At 57.6% G+C, this 18028-nt stretch overlaps 3 protein-coding genes across 4 annotated transcripts in view; 1 reads left to right on the plus strand and 2 right to left on the minus strand.

Moving 5' to 3' along the window:
* Positions 1–11242, plus strand: part of NECAB3 (N-terminal EF-hand calcium binding protein 3) — a 28021-nt gene extending 16779 nt beyond the window's left edge. Inside the window, exons 6-13 of the mRNA XM_065645790.1 lie at positions 5384–5520; positions 5709–5830; positions 6561–6640; positions 7060–7113; positions 7716–7828; positions 9444–9521; positions 9900–9991; positions 11136–11242. Of these exons, the coding sequence (XP_065501862.1) occupies positions 5384–5520; positions 5709–5830; positions 6561–6640; positions 7060–7113; positions 7716–7828; positions 9444–9521; positions 9900–9991; positions 11136–11164 (705 nt within the window). The 3' untranslated portion in view covers positions 11165–11242. The remainder of the gene's footprint in view (positions 1–5383; positions 5521–5708; positions 5831–6560; positions 6641–7059; positions 7114–7715; positions 7829–9443; positions 9522–9899; positions 9992–11135) is intronic.
* ACTL10 (actin like 10) lies at positions 2640–3758 on the minus strand. The gene has a single exon (XM_065645957.1). The coding sequence runs from the start codon at positions 3756–3758 to the stop codon at positions 2640–2642; it is 1119 nt and encodes a 372-aa protein (XP_065502029.1).
* Positions 11243–12851: 1609 nt separating the features above from the next.
* CBFA2T2 (CBFA2/RUNX1 partner transcriptional co-repressor 2) overlaps positions 12852–18028 on the minus strand; it is a 65486-nt gene continuing 60309 nt past the window's right edge. Inside the window, exons 10-12 of one of the 2 annotated variants that reach the window (XR_010607046.1) lie at positions 17745–17935; positions 15025–15688; positions 12852–14883 (exon numbers count right to left, since the gene is read on the minus strand). Coding sequence is in view for 1 of the 2 variants with exons in the window: in XM_065645679.1 (XP_065501751.1) it covers positions 15407–15688; positions 17745–17935 (473 nt within the window). In the remaining variant the exon portion in view is untranslated. Of the gene's footprint in view, positions 15689–17744; positions 17936–18028 lie in introns of both variants that reach the window. The other variant, XM_065645679.1, reaches the window with a different exon arrangement.

Genomic DNA, 18028 nt, shown 5'->3' on the forward strand with positions numbered 1-18028 from the left:
TCCATATGTCAAGGCGGCGGGGGCCATGGTCGGCCCTGGCAGGGGCTCGGGAGGATCCATCGGGGATGGGAGCAGCCTCGTTCCATGGGTCAGTGTGGCTGTGGAGGCTGCTCAGTGCAGGGAGCACCTCTGTGCAGAAACGGCGTTTGGATTTGGACCAACTCCCATCTGTGAAATGGAATGGGCTGTTCCCGACCATGCAGTGGATGAATAATGTATCCTTTCCTACATACCTTGGCGGGGATTCCATCAGTCAATGTTCTCCACTTTTCTTAGGCTTGTCCTGGGGAGGTTTGAGCATCGGTTGTTCCCTCCAAGCAGGGGATGTGTGTCTGGGCTGGTGGGAGCTGAGCAAGCCCAGCGGAGCGGCGCTGGTGGGGATTCGGGTGCCTGCACCCCTGCGGACTGGGGCGGGCAGGGGGTTCTCAGCCCTGTGCTGTTTTCTGGGGCTGTGAGGAAGGCTTGTGGGAGCAGGTAGGGCTCAGCTGGGGAAAGCCTGGGGATGCAGAACTGGAGCTCAGTTTCTCCTGGCCGCATTAGATTGGCTTTGCTGCCATCCTCTTCCTCTGGTGAGACCACATCTGGAATATCGTGTCCAGTTCTGGGCCCCTCAGCTCCAGCAGGACAGGGAACTGCTGGAGAGAGTCCAGCACAGCCACCAAGATGCTGAAGGGAGTGGAGCATCTCCCGTGTGAGGAAAGGCTGAGGAGCTGGGGCTCTGGAGCTGGAGAAGAGGAGACTGAGGGGTGACCTCATTAATGGGGATCAATATGGAAAGGGGGAGTGTCAGGAGGATGGAGCCAGGCTCTTCTCGGTGACAACCAGTGATAGGACAAGGAGTAATGGGCACAAACTGGAACACAGGAGGTTCCACTTAAATATGAGAAGAAACTTCTTGATGGTGAGGGTGCCAGAGCCTGGCCCAGGCTGCCCAGGGAGGTTGTGGAGTCTCCTTCTCTGCAGACATTCCAACCCGCCTGGACACCTTCCTGTGTAACCTCATCTGGGTGTTCCTGCTCCGGCGGGGGGATTGCACTGGATGAGCTTTCGAGGTCCCTTCCAACCCCTGACATTCTATGATTCTGTGAAAAATGAGATTCATTCCAAGGATGGATGAGGACCCGTCGGCAGTTTGGCTCTGCTCGCCCGGGCGGTGGGGCTGTGGGCAGTGGCTGTGTGTCCTTTGCCCACCCCAGCACAAGCCCCGGGCCATGCTGGGGGGATGACCATCCTCTCCACTGCCTTCCCCTCCTGCCAGCTGCAGCCGTGCTAGCAGCCCTGCATGGATACAGCTCTGGGAATGGGCTGGGGGCTCAGCTGTGGCACAGAGGAACCAGAAAACCATGTCAGGCTCAAGACCCTCCCCATTACGTCCCCTTCTCAACAGGTTTTCTTATACGAGTGTTGGAAGGGTTATGTCCACATACTTTTGTGCAGAGCTTCTGGAACTTGAGATCCTCAGTTCTCCTGCATGTTGGAGAGAAATGCAGTAGGAACTGGAAATGTTTGACTTGAGTAATGTGGTAGCATTGATGGACTCTATTTTGGACACAGACAAGGGAAGTTCGTGGTGCTCAGGAGGGTGAAGGCAGCCAGGATCCTGCTCTGTGCTGCATCACCAAGGTGTGTGAGGACACTGCGGGGAAGGTGCAGGTGACTGATCAAGTCCAGCTCCCTTGTCTCATCAAGGGAAGGGGTTGACCCCTCCTGGTGGATGCTCCTGTGGAGCAGCCGACCCTCCTGCATCACGTGGAGGCTCCTTCCTTGGCTTCCCACCACCAGTCCCGTCTCTCTTAATGTTCACGGTGATGTCCCGTGGTTTCTTGGTCCCTCAGGGAGCTGGGCATGGGGGGCCATGGGGAAAGGAGTCTGCTGTGACAGCCAGGCAGTGCTTTCCCACTGCTTCCTCCATCCCACCTCTTCTCCTCTCATTGTCTGCTAAGCCAAGTCAGTTCACTAAAGCAGCAGCAAAGGCAGGTGAGCTTGTTTCTGCCTGTTCCGTGAGCTGAATCAGCTCCCTGAAGCACCAAATGACCCTTATACCAGAACTGCAAAGAGCAAATTCAGTTCCCTGGTTTTCACCAGCTCATACTCTGTACCCAGCACAGAGCTGCTTCAGTGCCAAGAGGAGAAATCACCTCCTGCAGTAAAGTTGCTGTGGTGTGGGCACCTTGTCCTCCCAGCTCCTTCCTCCCAGTCCTGTGGCTCCCTCCCTGCTGCTGGAAGGAGCATTTTGCTGGGGCAAGACCCCTTTCCTGTGCCGGCAGCTGCCAGCAGCACATTCAGAGGCCAGCGTTGCCGCGATGCTCTGGATGTGCACGGCCTCGGTGCTTGGCTGCGGAGCGGCTGCGCCCAGACAGTCCACAGCACCAGCCACGGTTGTGTTGCTGGCCTGGTCAGACACGTGCTTCTTAGAGTGATGGATGCAGAAATAACCTGGAGTGTAAATGAAAAACTGTTTGCTTCTTTTGGAGCGTTTAAATCCACTTCACACTTCTGCAGCAGCGCAGGAGCTGGCTCTCAGTCTCTGCTGCTGCTGCAGCTCTGCCTGGGGCCAGGCCATGTCTGGGAGATGCTCCTGCTGCAGCAGGAGCTGTTCCCCACTGCTAGGATGCTTTGAGCGCGTGGTTGTCATCTGCCTACTGGAATATCTTGTGCATGTACGCGGCACCGTGCTCCTGGTACTCGCCCTTTGCCATCCACGCGTGCTGGAAGGACGAGAGTGACGCGGCCATCGAGCCCCCCAGCCAGGCTGCCGTGCCTCTCTCCGGCCTCACCAGGACCCGAATCTGGCAGCCCGTGCCGTGGAACAGAGCGTTCAGCTCTATGCACATCCTCTCGGGAAAGCCAGGAAACATGGAGGAGCCCCCGGCCAGCACGATGTTGCCCATCGTGTCCTTCTTGGCATGGTCAGGTACCTTCTGGAGGCTCTGCAAGGCCAAGTGGTGGAGCCCTGGGGAGCTTTGCTGGAGCAGCTTCGGTTGGAAGAGCGGCTCAGGGCAGCAGAACCGTTCCTTGTCCAGGGTTATCCAGTGCCCATCGGGGATCTGAAATCTGGCTGGATGATGGCAAGCCTGGTTGCGGAGGTCTCCTTCATAGTCTGTGGAGACATAACAGCATTGCTTCTTCAGCTGGGTCAGCGTCTTCTTCTTCAGGGCCTTCAGCACGGAGGGGTGGTTGGGGCTGTCCAGCAGCAGCCTGTGCAGGTAGCCCGAGAGGTGACCACCGGCCACCCCAAGGCAGTAGGTCGCCCCCTTCCAGGTCTGGCCCAGGTAAACGGAGGTGACATGGGACACTCCTGCCCCAGCCTCCACGGCCAGACCGGTGACTCTGCCGTAGGCGCAGAGGGACAGGAACGCGGTGTTGGCCATGTGCAGGGCTGGCACCCCGAAGCTCTCGAATAGCACCTCTGCCAGCTTCTCCCTGTTGGTGGAGGGGCAGGACGGCGAGTCGGCCATGAGCACGGGCTGTTCCCCTGGCAGGACTTTCAGGCCACAGAAGAAGAGGTGGCTCCACAGGTTTTCCATGCCATCCCAGTCCTCAATGATGCCGTACTTGATCGGGTAAGTCCTGGGTGCTACAGCAACGCCTGCCGTGCATTCAGCAGGAGTGGGGTGCTGCTGGGTCTCCCACGTCATGCCTGCACTGCAGGGATGCATCGACACAGTCTTTAGCACGAACTTGGGCTTCTGTTGGCCTGCAAAGCCTGCCCGGGTGAAGCTGCTGCCGTTGTCTATGATGACTGCAGGTTTTGACATGACCAGCACTCCCGAGGGACACCCTCGTCCTGTGGTGGAACAAGAGAAGTCTCGTGGGGGCGAAGCAGGCGAGGTACCTGCTCTGCATCCCAGCCGAGGGCTCTGCCTGCCCTGCAAGTGTCTGAGTTGTGCCTCAGCCTTTCCTCCTGCCTCCTTGCTCCCTGCCTCGCTGAGCATCCCTGCTTGGGTACCTCTTCTCCATCCTGGGGGCTGGAGATTTGCCCCAGACCCTTGCACCATCTAACAGTGCAAGGACAAATCTCCAGGTGGTTTCAAGGAAGGAAGTGGAAACTGGACGGGAAAGTTGAGTGGTTGGACCAGGCTGGAGGGAATGGTACTGCCAGCAGAACCCATAGCATGTGGAAAGGGGCTGTGCTCTGAGCTGCAGATGTTCTTTGCACCCAGATTTTTTGCTCGAGGGAATCTGTGGTCACAGCCGGCAAAGGAAGAAAGGAGTTTGGGGTGCCCGTGTGTGTGTCCAGGCACTTCCCCGGCTTTCTGTGCTTCTCAGACCTGCTCCTGGGCCATGACATGCACTGTTTGGGTGCCCCCCGGGCCAGCTTGCCTTCTTGCCAGCGTGCACGGTGACCCTTTCATTCTCCCCAGAACTTCTGATGTGCCCCCCCCGGGCCCTCCCTACATGCCCCTGCACTAACGCCCGTGGTGTGTGGGCAGGGGGCACGCAGCCCGCGTTCCTGCCCGGCACCCCTCGGGTGCCGCAGTGCGGATCGGCCATCCCGGCAGCTGTCACTTGTGCTCTGTGGGTGACATGGGGCTGGGATGTGAGGCAGCCCTCACGTAAGAGAGAGCGGGAAGAGCTGTGGGCAGGTGTGCGTTGGAAATTCAGCAGGGATCTCTTCCCATCGGAGCCGAGGGGCTCAGCACTGTCATCCTGGGGAGAGAGAGCACAAAACCAGCCCGGTGCCCGGGGCTGCCGGTGCCCAGGGGGTGCTGCGGGTGCTCCTTAGCCTGCCCCAAAGTCATAGAATCACAGAATAGTTTGTGTTGAAGGGCCCCTCCCAGCTCCCCCAGTGCCCCCCCTGCCATGGGCAGGGACATCTGCACCAGCTCAGGTTGCTCAGAGCCCCATCCAGCCTGGCCTGGGATGTCTCCAGGGATGGTTCAGCCACCACCTCTCTGGCCAACCTGGGCCAGTGTTTCACCACCCTCAGTGTAAATGACTTCTTCCTCATGTCCAGCCAAAGCCTCTGTGCCCCCAGCCATGTCCCAGACCCCAGTGCAAGCAGAGCAGTGTGTGAGCCATCGGGTGCTGCAGAGGCTGCTCTGCCTGCCCCAGAGCCCCAGAGCTGGGGGGTATTTCTGCAAGTGGCTCTTACCTTAGGATCTGGGGGTGTCCATGTGTGGTCCCCCCCAGCTCCAGGGGCTGTGCCAGCCTGTGGGTGCTGGGGCTGAGGTCACACCATGCATTCCTTACTGTGACCTCACAGGTGCACAGCCAGAGGATGCTTTTGTCCTACAGTGTCATTGTATCCTACAATACCTAAAAATTCGGTTGGAATCCACCCTGTTGGGCTTATCTAAGGGCCGACCCCTTTCAGATGGGACTGTGCTCACCCGGTGCGGAGCTGGGGGGTATCTGACAGATCCTGTTCCCTTCCCCACAGAGCTACGAGAGCTCCTCGAAGATGGAGCAGTTCCTGACCCGCTTCCTGCTGCGGGAAACCATGCGCCAGCTGCAGTCCCTGCAGGCTTCGCTCGAGTGTGCCGTGGACACCGTGGAGGAGCAGGCGGGACGGGAGAGGTAACCTCGTGGGACATGCTGGTCATAGAATCGTAGAATGTCCTGGTCCTCCCTGTCTCCCCAGCACCGCTCGAGAGGACCCATGGGTCCCCCTGGGAGGGACATCAGGGATCTGCCCTTCCCAAGCCTGCTGGGAAGCTGACCCCTATAGTGACTCCAACCCTTCTTTTTGTATTTTATGCTTTCAGAAAGGACATAAAGAGATCTGAGACCTCGGTTGGCCTGAGGTCAGGGAGACGATGCGGGCGCAGAGGACAGAAGAACATCTGTCTGTCTCCGACGGATCCCTATTCTGGGATGCTCACGACAGGTACCCACAGCCCAGTGTCACTGGAGCCTGGCGTGGGTGTGGGAGCAGCAGCAGGGGACAGAGGGATGTGTCTGGGAGAGTCTGGACTGTTGCACCCAGATGCCAACTGAAGCTTCTGTGGGATGTTCTATCTCTTGAGCAGTGGGGAAAGTTTCAGGAGAAGAGTCCTGGAGGGACTCCAGTGGCGGGCTACAGAGATGATGAGGGATCTGGGTCATCTTTCTGGGTCATCCACTGAGAGAGCTGGGGCTGTTCAGCCTGGAGAAGAGAAACTGAGAGGGGATCTTATTTATGCTGATAAATATCTGAAGGGCGGGTGTCAGAGGACGGACCAGACTCTGTTCAGTGGTGCCCAATGACAGGATGAAGGGCAATGGGCACAGACTGGAACACAGGAGGTTCCATCTGAACATGAGGAGAAACTTCTTTGCTGGGAGGTGCCAGAGCCTGGACCAGGCTGCCCAGAGCGGGTGTGGAGTCTCCTTTTCTGGAGACATTCAAACCCAACTGGACCGACCTGTGTGATCTGCTCTGGTGATCCTGCGCGAGCAGGGGGGTTGGACTGGATGATCTCCAGAGGTCCCTTCAACCCCAACTCATCTGTGATTCTGTGAGAAGACCAAATCAGTTTTTTGGTTTAAGTCAGAGGTTTTGAAGCTTTCCGAGCCTTAAGCAAGCTTTTGCTGGGATGAAGGCTTTTTTGATGACAACTCTGCCCTTCCCCACACAGGTATTTGTGTCGAAGACAACAGCCAGTGGATGGCACAGGTCAGCAGGCTGCAGCAGCTCATCGAGAAGCTGGAGTGCAAGGTGCGTGGCAGAGGGGAGCTGGGCTGGGGGCTGCCCCACACCTTGGCGCTGGGCTGGGTGGCACTGGGACCCCTCCTTGTGCCACTGGCATCGATACAGAGCTGTGCCCATTCACCAGACCTGGGCTCTCAGGGCTGCTCATCCCTTGCTGTCTCCAAAGCCCCCTTCATCCTTCAGCTCTGCTGACCCTCCCTTGGCTTCTCTTTGGTCCCTGCTGATCTGACAAATCAGTCTGGAGCCACCAAGCCCCACAGATGTGCAGGTCACATCCATTTTCTCCCCTGGGTACCCACAGGAATGTCCCCAGAGCAGTACTTGTCTGTCACTCTGAGCTGGGCTGGGCTGTGGGCTACTACTGCTTTTTATCTTGTTGCAAAGTTCTCGCAGTAACGACAATCTTCCCTGGGGTGTGAATGCAGAGCCCACGCTTGGAGCCGCTGAAGGAGGAAGCCATGTGCAAAGGACAAGATGCGGTAAGTCCCCGTTCTGCTGCTTGTTTGCAGGTAACCCCGCAGTGTGCACAGGTCCCCACCGCTGCACAAACGTGTGCTCACACAGCTCCCGTCCCCGAGACCGGAGTCACCGGGTGAGCTGTGACCTTCGGTCTGGGGGGGACCCGCTGCCCCACCGTGCAGCAGGGTGGGAGTCAGAGCTGAGAGCTGGCCGTGGGACCGTCCCAGGGCAAATGTGGTTCTGTCAGGTCCACGACGGCCCCGGGCAGTGCCCCTGGCCAGCCCAGGGTGTCCAAATGCCCCAGGTTTGCTCCAAGCTCCTGCAGACCGTGCAGAGCCGCAGTGAAGGGTCCTGAGGCCCCTTTCTGCTGGGGAAGGACACAGGGAACTGCAGCAGCCCCGAAGCAGCACTAGGGGTTGGAGCATCTCTTGGTGCAGTCCCCATTGTAAAGGCAACCTGCCTAGGTAGGAAAAAGCCACTTTATGTTGGCTTTGTCCCCTGCAGTGTGCTGCCAGCCCTTCTTTGGTGCTGTGCTTGCTCGGCACGGCCTTGTCCCACAGCTGGGTGGGAGCAGGAGGGGCAGATCCATCCCTGATGCCGCTCACCTGCTGTCCCTTCGCAGCACATCCTGGTGGCGAAGAGGCAGATCTCGGTGGCGACGAGTGGCATCGAGGAGTTTCGCCAGGCGTTCCGGTCCTACACGGAGGTCACCGCCGGGCAGAGCAGCTGCCTGCAGTAAGTGTGGCGGGCGGGGGGTTGTTTGTGGCATGGCTCACCCAGAAACGGGCTTTTAATGTGGCACCCTTGGGAGACAAAAGGGAATTTTCTTCAGAGTGTTTTTTGTACTGGTGGGTACATGGGTGGGCTCGGCGTGCGGAGGTTTGGCCTCGCAGGGAGGATGGGACAGTGTCACAGCTGCAGCGGTGTCTGTGCCTGGGCACCATCCCAGCTCCTGCTGCAGGTTCCCCCAGCAAGAACAACTTGTCAGCCTCCGGCAAGGATGAGGCTGGTTTTTATGTTGGCACAAATGACAGCGGCATGCACGTATAGGAGAACGGGGGAAAAGTCAAGGAGTGAGCTCGTGTCACAGCATCGCGTTGTGTGGGGTGTGGGGTGCTGGTGGGACGCGGCCATGAGCACCTGAGGGTGTAGCCCCCCTGTAGCCCCGCTGTGAGACCAGGCTCTGCCCCCAGCTCCACTCCAGGGCTGCAGACAGAGCTGAGGACGGAGCCCAGGTCCGGCTGCAGGGACACGCAGCCACCGGCATGTCCCTGGAGGTGGCACAGCTGCTCTTTGAGAGGCGCTTCCCTTCTCCCACGGGAGATTTCAAGCTGCTTGCAGTGGGAAATGTTAATGCTGTTCCCTTTTAAAGTGTCATTTTTCAGCTCTTCAGTTCCAACAGCACAAAATTGCGTTTTCAGTCCAAACAAAAGGAAGACGCTTATTTTGACGTGTGTGACAGAGAACAGTATTTTTGTTTGGAACCGATGGGCTTTTCTGTTGTGAGATCTGTCAGTGTAGAGAACTGCATAGCGTTGCATGGGCAGCCTCTCCACGTGAGCTGGAGCGAAGCCCGGGGAGACTCCGCTGTCCTGCTTCACACTGGGGGACTGCAAAGCGCGGCGCGGCCCCCGAGCTCCTGGGTGACACTTTGCTCTCCCCCGGCTCGGTCCCTTCCTGCAGCCCTTGGCAGCAGCTGGAGGAAACGTTCATCCTCAGCTGGAATTAGTGATGCTGCAGCCGAGCGCAGGTGGTTCCCCAGGCCCCGCACTCTGTGCCCTCCCTCCCTGCTGCTTCCATCTTCCCACGGGCTGGAGAAAGCCCCAGCTTGTTTCTGCTGCAGGACGGAGCATGGGAAGTGTTGCCTGGTGCAATAGCATTGCTTTTTGGGGCAGCGAGCTGTGGTTTTGTGCTGTGGTCTCAGGGCAGCTCTTTGCCCTCGTGCCTCAGTTTCCCTCCACGTGAAGGGCGAGCGGTAACACATGCAGCTCCTCCACAGGGCTGGAAGGATGCGCTCCCTCGCCAGGCTGTGTGTGGCAGTGCTAGGGATGTGCTAAGAAATAAATAAAACACGCTGGTTTCTGCGCAGCAGCACGGATCGGTGTAACTGCTGCAAAGCTCCTCTGCTGCTGGAGCTGCAGAGCCTGAAGGATTTGGGTTTGGGATCCCCTGGAGCCATGTGCTGGCCCTGGCAGCCGCACATTGTGGCTGTATCCAACCTGCTGTGGCTGTATCCAACCTGCTGTTTGTACGTCTGGTGGAGAGGCTCACGTGCAGCCCTCTGCTCCGGTGCCGACATGGCCGTGCCACCGCGCCAGGCCCTGTCTCAGCGTCGCTCCTGTCCCCACAGCGTGTCTGCCTGCAAGCTGACGGACGAGGCCTGCTTCATCCTGTACGAGTTCTGGCAGGACGTGACTTCGTGGAGAAGGTTGGAGCCGTTCCCGGTGCAGGGCTGGGTCTGGGTGCTCCCAGGCGCTCTGGGTGGGGGCTGGAAGGGGCCTCCCCTCGGGGGTCCCCTGGGAACCCCACTGGTCCCCTCTTTGCACAGCCTGTCCTGCTGCTGGCTGCTCAACCCAGCACGGCCCCAGCCAGGGCTGTTTGCCGCAGAGGGGGGTGAACACCCCAGCATGGGACTGGGGAGCGGGGCAGCAGTGGATGTCCAGCTCTGGGCGGTGCAGAAGCAGCCCCGGCCCCCGTGCGTGGGCAGGGATCCTGGCGTATGGTCGCTCTTGTACAACTGGGAGACACAGCCAAACCCTGCACCCCCCTGACCCTGCACCCCCTGACCCCACACGCTGTTTTACAGCCACCTGCAGTCCAGCTGCAGCAAGACTTTCCAGCGGTCCATCGTCAGCTTGCTGGAGTCCCCGGAGCTGCTGACCACCATGCTCTTCCCAGGTGAGGGGGGGCCGTGGGGATGGCCTGGGGAGGGGCTCTGGGACCCCCGCAGTCCCACGCTGCTGCTCTGGGTGTTGTGCAGAGAGCAGGAACAGTGCAGGGAACGGGAGCCTTGGCTCCCTCCAGAGCAGTATATTGGATTTGGGGTTACCTAAATTGTGTTTTCTCACGGAGTCACAGAATCCCAGAATGTCAGGGATTGGAAGAGACCTCGAAAGCTCATCCAGTGCAATCCCCCCGCCAGAGCAGGAACACCCAGCTGAGGTTCCACAGGAAGGTGTCCAGGCGGGTTGGAATGTCTGCAGAGAAGGAGACTCCACAACCTCCCTGGGCAGCCTGGGCCAGGCTCTGGTACCCTCACCATGAAGAAGTTTCTTCTCATATTTAAGTGGAACCTCCTGTGTTCCAGTTTGTGCCCATTACTCCTTGTCCTATCATGGTTGTCACCCAGAAGAGCCTGGCTCCATCCTCCTGACACTCCCCCTTTCCATATTGATCCCCATGAATGAGGTCACCCCTCAGTCTCCTCTTCTCCAGCTCCAGAGCCCCAGCTCCTCAGCCTTTCCTCACACGGGAGATGCTCCACTCCCTTCAGCATCTCCGTGGCTGCGCTGGACTCTCTCCAGCAGTTCCCTGTCCTGCTGGAACTGAGGGGCCCAGAACTGGACACAATATTCCAGATGAGGTCTCCCCAGGGCAGAGCAGAGGGGCAGGAGAACCTCTCTGACCTACTGACCACCCCCCTTCTAACCCACCCCAGGTCCCATTGACCTTCCTGGTTTTTCAAACCAGAATGAGACCCATTTCCCTGGCAGTGCTGCGGGGCCTGGCCCCTCCTGGGGGTGGATGCTCTGCAGCTGGGACAGGCACTTCCTGGGTGGCAGAAATGCTGAGCCCAGTCTCGAAGCCACCTGTTGCCTCATTTTCCTTCACCTGAGCCCTGAACCCTCTGCCCAGTGATGCTGAGGTGGGGGGAGACCAGCTCAGGGAAGATGCACATTCCCCACGGTACCAGTGGAAACCTGACCGGGCTGTGAGGAACTGAGAGAGCTGGTGACAGATGAGATCATCATCCCTGTCCCCCCCTCCCCTTTTTAATACTGACCGCACATCCCTGTCCCCCCATCTCCATCTCTCTCCTCAGCCTCTTGGTGGATCATGAACAACAACTGACCCCGGAGCCGCTCCCAGGACACGGCCGGCGTGTGACGCACAGGAGCCCTCGTGTTCGTCACCTCCCTGTCCCTCGTCCCCTCCTGCGGTCAGGCGGGGGCTGCCTCCCCATCATCCTCAGCACTGTTTCACCCTTTTTTTGCTCTTTTCATATTTATTCTCCCCACCAAGACAGTCTCTGTGCTGCCCAAGGGGAGCTGGGCACCCCCAGCAGTGCTTGTGGGACCATGTTTTGAGGTGGCAGCCCAGCCTCGGGGGGAGCACGGGTCTGGTTGTCACATCCCAACACCCCCCAGTCCCTGTTGGACCCCAGCTCCTCTTCCTGCCCATCTTCCTCTTCCTCCCGGCTCTGAGGAGAGGCTGAGGCTCCACAGGGTCCTGGCCTGGGGGACATGGGACATGGCATCACCTGCCAGAGCCACCCTGGGCCAGAGCCGGGCCGCCTTGCACAGATTGCGAATAGTATTTTATAGGAGAAAAAAAAAAAAAAAAAATCAAGTATTTCTGGCCATGCCAGCAGCCTGCGCAGCCATTGCAATGGCTTTGAGACAAATGTCACCTACCCCATCCCTGCACCCTGCCTATCCCTGACACCTGGTGTGCTCAATACGAGTGCCTCCACCCCCAGCTCCCCCAACCTCTTTTCCAGCCCCCCAGAAACTTTAAATTGACCGTTTCTTCCTCAGTGCCCATTTGCAGTAATTAAAATGCAATTAATGTGTGGCAGAAGGAGCAGTGGCCTCTGGGCATGTCGTACCCTGGCACTGTGGGGCCGTGTTGGGGTGCAGCTGGGGTGGGGGGGGGGGTGCTGGCTTTACCCCAGGAGCAGCTTCCTGGGGCTCCCTGGGTTTGGGGTGCAGGGAGGGGGACCCGGTGCTATCTGCAGAGCCGGGATCAGGAAAACCCTTCCTTAGAGCTCAGACAGGTCCCCTGAAGCCCCATCCCCTGGCTGGCTCAGCGTGACCCCACTCCCATGTGGGACTTGTCCTACCACTGCCTGATTATTTACCTAATTATTGATAATTGCTAATTTTCCCAGACAAAGCTGCAGCTTGCTGTGAGCAGGGTGCAGCGGAGCCAGCTCTGGCCCTCACTTGGCAGCTGTGAGGCCCCAGCTCCCCCGGGCCGGGGCTGTGACCCCCCCGGGGAGCCGCACACGGGGGACTGGAACAGCAGGGGACACAAGCAGAGGGTCTTGCCTCCAATTTGGAATTTCTTTCTCCATCAGTGGATCAGTGTTTGCAGCAGCCCAGAGCCTGGAGGCATCACATCAGCAAAGCCAAGCCCGGGGGGCAGAGCCAGGTCCCTGTACCATCCCCGAGGGGCTGGAGGGACACGGGGCTGGTGCTGGAGGCTGTGACAGCACCTTGCAGGCTCCTCCACACCCCCGTTAAAAGAAAAACAAAAATGCTCAGAAAAGAATATGCTTAAATATGAACCCAAATAAACCCAAAAGGCCATGGCTGAGGGGTGGCTCTACCTGCGCTGGCTCCTGTGCTGGGCTTGGGGCTCCCATGGTACCTGCTGCAACATGGGGGTGTCCAGAGCTCCCCAGCCTGGCCGGGAACCCCGACAGCAGCCTCAGCACAGCAGCAGCTCTCGGCTCCTTTGAGAGAGGAAGGAGGAGCTGGATGATGAATATAGTCTTTTTATTGACTACTTTTGAGTAGAACAAACTAAATACATCTGTAACAGTTTGGGTTCCTTTATACAGTACATTAAATAAGTTATGCACAGGAATGAAGTAACAAATTTCTATTACTGAATTAAATGTCAAAAAAAAAAATAGAAACCTCAAGCCACTGTCTTCCCATGTCCAAATTTCACATTTATCATTCCATGTTAAAAAATAAAAAAAAAAAGGCAATTGTTCTAATCATGACTGTTAGTTTTTCATTCATTTACACTGGGGTTAATTTTAGTACACGGCCACCAAAGTTGCATGAGAATTATGGAAGACAATCTATTTACAAGCAATTCCTTCCAGCCCTTCCCTTTCCCCATCCCACCTTGTGGCCGTGGCCACCGCTGACCCACACGGCCTGGTCAGGACTGGGACGTTGCGACTGGACTTTATTTACCTGAGGCTGCTCCGAATGTGTCCATGTCCCTTCAGGGCAGGAAAAGCCTTTCAGCTCCCTCGGGATGGGGGTGCAAGGGCAGCCCTGACCTGGGTGCTCCAGTGAGCCCAAAGCTGCTGCCCCCGCTCCTGCATCCTCCTCCCCGCTGCAGTCCCGGGCACAGACGAGGTTTCCAAGCTGGTGCCCAGGCAGTGCGGGGCTGCCATGGTTTAGGGCTCAGCTGCTGCCCCCATCACCTCCGGGCTGGGTGACACCTTCCCCGGGCTGGGTGACACCCCAGGGCAGGGCTGCACCAGCCCTGGCACAGCCCCGTGGTGCTGGGCTCCAGGGGCCGAGTCGGTGCCGAGGGCTCTGCTGCAGCCGGGAGCCCCTGCACCAGCTCCTGGGGGACACAGGAGATCGTCCCAACTGCCACACAAGAGCTGTGCCGAATGCCAGGCGACTACATGGCTTTTTTTGCATAATAAAACCTTGCAGACGCAGGAATTGCCCTCTGTCTCACGACAACAGCTTCTGAAACAGCTTTCCCTATGGGACATGCTGGTCAGCGTGTCACTCGTTTGTCCCTGGGCAGCCAGCTACACCACTGCAAACTCAGTGACGACTCATTAAATCTCCATTATACACCTCCAATTGAAAAAGTGATCAAAAATAATTTGGGAATTACTCGCCTCATTGGGCTCCAGCCCAGCAATCGTACACACCCAGTCGCAGATCCACAGCTTTGCGGAATAGATGGTGCTCCAGAGCCAGGTTGTGTGCGGCGTGGGCAAGCGCTGTGGCCCCCCAGAGCACATGTGCCTGTCCCTCCTCTGGCTGCGCCTCCGACAACTCCCGTGAAGCACCAAGACGAGCCCCCCGCACCCCAAAACAGCCCTTCTGAGGTCAGTGTCGCCCACGGGCTTTGTGCAGCCCTGAGTCCCCCCTTCCACGCCATGGCAGGGACTCCCTGAGCGATGGTCGTCCCCAGGCTGAGCGGGGCATCCCCGCAGGACCTCGCTCTGAGCCTGCGGGTTTGGGACGGTCTCCGAAGGCCGGACAAGGTGGTGGCTGCACCACATCCCTGGGGGTGCTGGGGGTCCCCAGCCAGTGTGGGAGCAGCACTGCAGGAACACCCGGGGCTGGGGGAAGAGCCGATGTAGGACACCAAGTCCTGCATTCCTTTTTAAAATAGTTGGCCAATGCACGTGGAGAGAACAGGCTATAAGTAATCCATCGTGATCACGTGAGGATCTCTGTGGTTAAAAACAACGGCAGTAACTCTAAAACCAACAGCTTCCATGCAGTGAAAAAAAAACCCAAACCAAAACGCTTTCTGCATAGCAAAGTAACAGCACCCAGGTGGAAAGGGCAACAACCGCCTGCAACCGATCCGGACTCACTCTGCGCTTTCCCCCAGCAAAGGTCCCATCCAGGGTCGCATGCAACCGTCTGTCCCATCACAGAACAGGATTAAAACCAGGTCATCCAGAAGTGACCAGCCGTACCTCTCTGGTACTGACATTTGGTTTCGAGCAGACAAATCCTCTCCTCCCTCTCTGCAATCATCAGCCACCATCCTGCAGGCAGGAGAAGTGGGCTTGGCTTTTGCCATTGCACTAGACAACAAGAGGCTCCTGTTGGGAAATCAGCTCCGGTCTGTTCACAGCAACAACCAGCCAGCACGACCATCCAAGAGCCAGGAAAAAAAAATAGATGCATGTTATGAAAGAAAGGTAGCTGGAGGAGGAGGAGGAGGTGGCTCAGATACCTCAGGAAAGGAGCCTGAGGATGTCTGACCTGCAAGGATGGGGCGCAGCATCTCCTGTGTGTGCTGGCAGCGCTCTCCACTGAGTCCAGGCTCCCCGAGCAAGTGTCCGGCTTGCGCTAGGTCCTGAATGATGCTCTGGTAACTGAATGATGCTCTGGTATCCAAATGATGCTCCGGTGTCCCCCTGCAGAGACCAGCATGGAGACGCTGCAGGCAAGGCCAGCCCAGTTCTTCACAAGCCACGAAAGAAAAAAGGCAGAATGAGACGGCAAAGCCCAAGTGTTTGCACTCTGGGGAGGTGGCATGATGGGTCAAACGTGTCAAGTGATACAAACTGCTGTGGATTTCTTTTTTCGGCTTAAAAAAACCCCCAGGGAAGCTAATCAAATGGACTGAACCAAAACCTGCCCTTTAGAGCCCGTTTGTATCTATTGCTGTCACAGATGCCGGGGTGGAGGAGCGGGAGGTGGTCGCCGAAGTCTTCTCGAGGGCTGGGCTGGGAATGCCGTCGAGGCTCTTGGCGGCCGATCGGCCGGCGGGCAGAGCCAGGGGCTTGCTCTGGCCGTGCAGGCCTTGCCCGCAGATCCGGTGGTGCCTCTCCCAGTCCTTGTGCTGGCAGAAGGAGCCGCAGTACCGGGCGATGTTGCAGCCACTGCACGTCTCGCTGGCTTTGCGACCGCAGTTCCAGCAACTCTGCAAGACCAAAGACGCCACACTTTAAAACGGGTTTAGTTTCCAAGAGCTGCAGGACGGTGCTGACTCAACAGCTCTGGAGGGGACTGCTCATCCCCCTCTGGCCCAGATTTAGTAATATTAAAATGAGCAATCCATCAATTCCTGCTATTTCACAGCTCTTTGCCAAGGGTACTAATCCCAACTCCTCTGCTCCAAACTGCCTGCCAGACCGCACTGGTCACATCCCCTCCCCTATATTCACCCTAATGCATAGAGGAAACAGCAGGCAAGGGCTAAAAAACACGCTGCAGGTGCTGCCATTGGGTCTTTTTATTTCCTGTTTTAAGCAGCTCTATTTTGGTATCGCTCCCAGCCAAGTGCTCTCCGCAGGGATTACAGCGTGCTGCACGGGCACCATTTGCTGTGCACCCTGCCTAGCTGCACAAGAGGTCGGAGCGAGCTAATTTGGAAAAGAAAAAGCTCATTTAAAAGCTTCCCAGCCAGGTGGAAGCACTGCTGGAGCCCAGGCTTCAATCTGGAAGCGGAGCAAAGCCCCTCTGGCTGCCGAGAGAGGCATCAGCTGGTGGGTTCCCGGTGCCACCGCCTCCCGAGCAGCGCGGGGCGAGGGGCCAGCGCCGGGAGCGGCTGCAGCTGCTCCGGGACGGGAGCGCAGGGATCAGCTTTCCTGCAGCTGGACTCGGCGTTAGCAACCACAGACTGGGGAAGGCGAGTAGAAAAGCAGCCTCTGCCGGAGCCTGCCGGCCTTGAGTCCTGCCCAACCACGCAGCTTTGGCTGGTCGCTGCGTCTGCCACTGCAAGCAAAAAGCTGGCAAACGAAAGCGAGGTGGTGGGAGATGCCGGCGCCTGTTGCGAGGAAGGGCAGTGGGATTCCCTGCACCCAGGGTCTGTGCTGGAGCCACCAGCTCCCCGTGATGATTTACGGGCTGGCAGCGAAGCACCAAAGCGAGCTGGTCGGGAACGAGCTGCTCCAGAGCCAGCGCATTCCCGAGGCTCCTCGGTCTGCCAGGAGAAGCAGGACCAAAAAAAAAAAAACCCCGTGGTAACTCTTGGAAAACTGGGTCACTGCTTTACAGCTGTTTATACTTCAAGCGCTGTTTTAAAGCTGTATTTCAAAGGTTACACAGTGTACCAGAATACGCGACAGCTTTTCAATGTGGCTTTTGAGAAGGGCTCCGGGGTTTGCGGGGACTGTGCGGGCAGGGGGACGCTCAGCTGCTCCCCAGGCCCCGCACTGCTCCCCGGGACGGCTGGAGCAGGAGGACACTCCTCTGCTGTTCCCCTGTGCAGAAACCATTGCTTGTCTCGCTTCTTCCCCTGCTTCCTGAGCAGTTCTACCCACTCTCATCACATGTTTACCAACCGGTGCATCCAACCTTCAGTGATTTAATTGGGAAATATCACAGTATAGACATATTTCTCTGTAATAACACCTCGTATTTACACGGTACCTGCTGGCAGCAGAGTTTCCCGAGCCCCGGTCAGCAGGGTGAACTGAAACCCAACACAGTCCCAACAGACATTAACTCCATGTTCCCAGCAGATTTTTGCTTGGCAAAGCCTCTGCTCTTGCATTTGTGTAGAGAAAATAAAACAAGAAGCAAACCACACATGGCTGGGCTGTGGTGACACAGGGATTAACCATGTAATTCTTGCCCAGTCCAGCTGAGATCTCTAAAGCTTAACAAAGTGAGCTTCCAGTTAAGGAATAGTGAAGGTAATTAAGGATTAAGGAGCAGAAAGAAGTTCTCTAAGAGACACCCATTCAGCGGGTGTCACTGGCTGTGACAAGCTAAGAGTCATTCCTTCTTTTCCAACATGCAAATGTCTCATTAGGTGTTACAAGGCTTAGTAACTTCCTTAGGCTGATTCCCCTCCCAGTAAAATCAAAAGGTTTTTTGGGGTATCAGTGCGGCCTTTGAGTTACTGATTGGAGAGAGACTCTTAAAAGGGAAAGCAACAGGGGACCTGTGGGCTCTGGGTCACTGCTGGGCAGGACCTGGAGACTTTGGGAGCCTTTGAAAGTCCCCTCCCAGGATGTCCCCAGCCACCTTACCTCCGTAGACTCCTCCTGTTCGTTTATCACTAAGAAAGCGTCCTCGGTGGCCTGGCGTTTGGCATCCGCGATGGTCTGCTCCATCCGAGCCCTCTCGGAGGCAATCATCTCAAACGCCTTCTGCTCGGCCTCCGCCACCGCTTTCTGCACCTCCGACATGGCCTGGCGCTTCACCTCGTTCACGGCTTCTTCTGGAAGAAAACAGCAGCTTCACCCACCTGCCCAAGGAGCCTCGGAGAGACAACAGAGCTGTCAGGATGTGGCAGTGTGTCATCTGCAGTAGG

This window comes from Caloenas nicobarica, chromosome 15, assembly GCF_036013445.1.
Source record: "Caloenas nicobarica isolate bCalNic1 chromosome 15, bCalNic1.hap1, whole genome shotgun sequence".
Taxonomy (NCBI): Eukaryota; Metazoa; Chordata; class Aves; order Columbiformes; family Columbidae; genus Caloenas; species Caloenas nicobarica.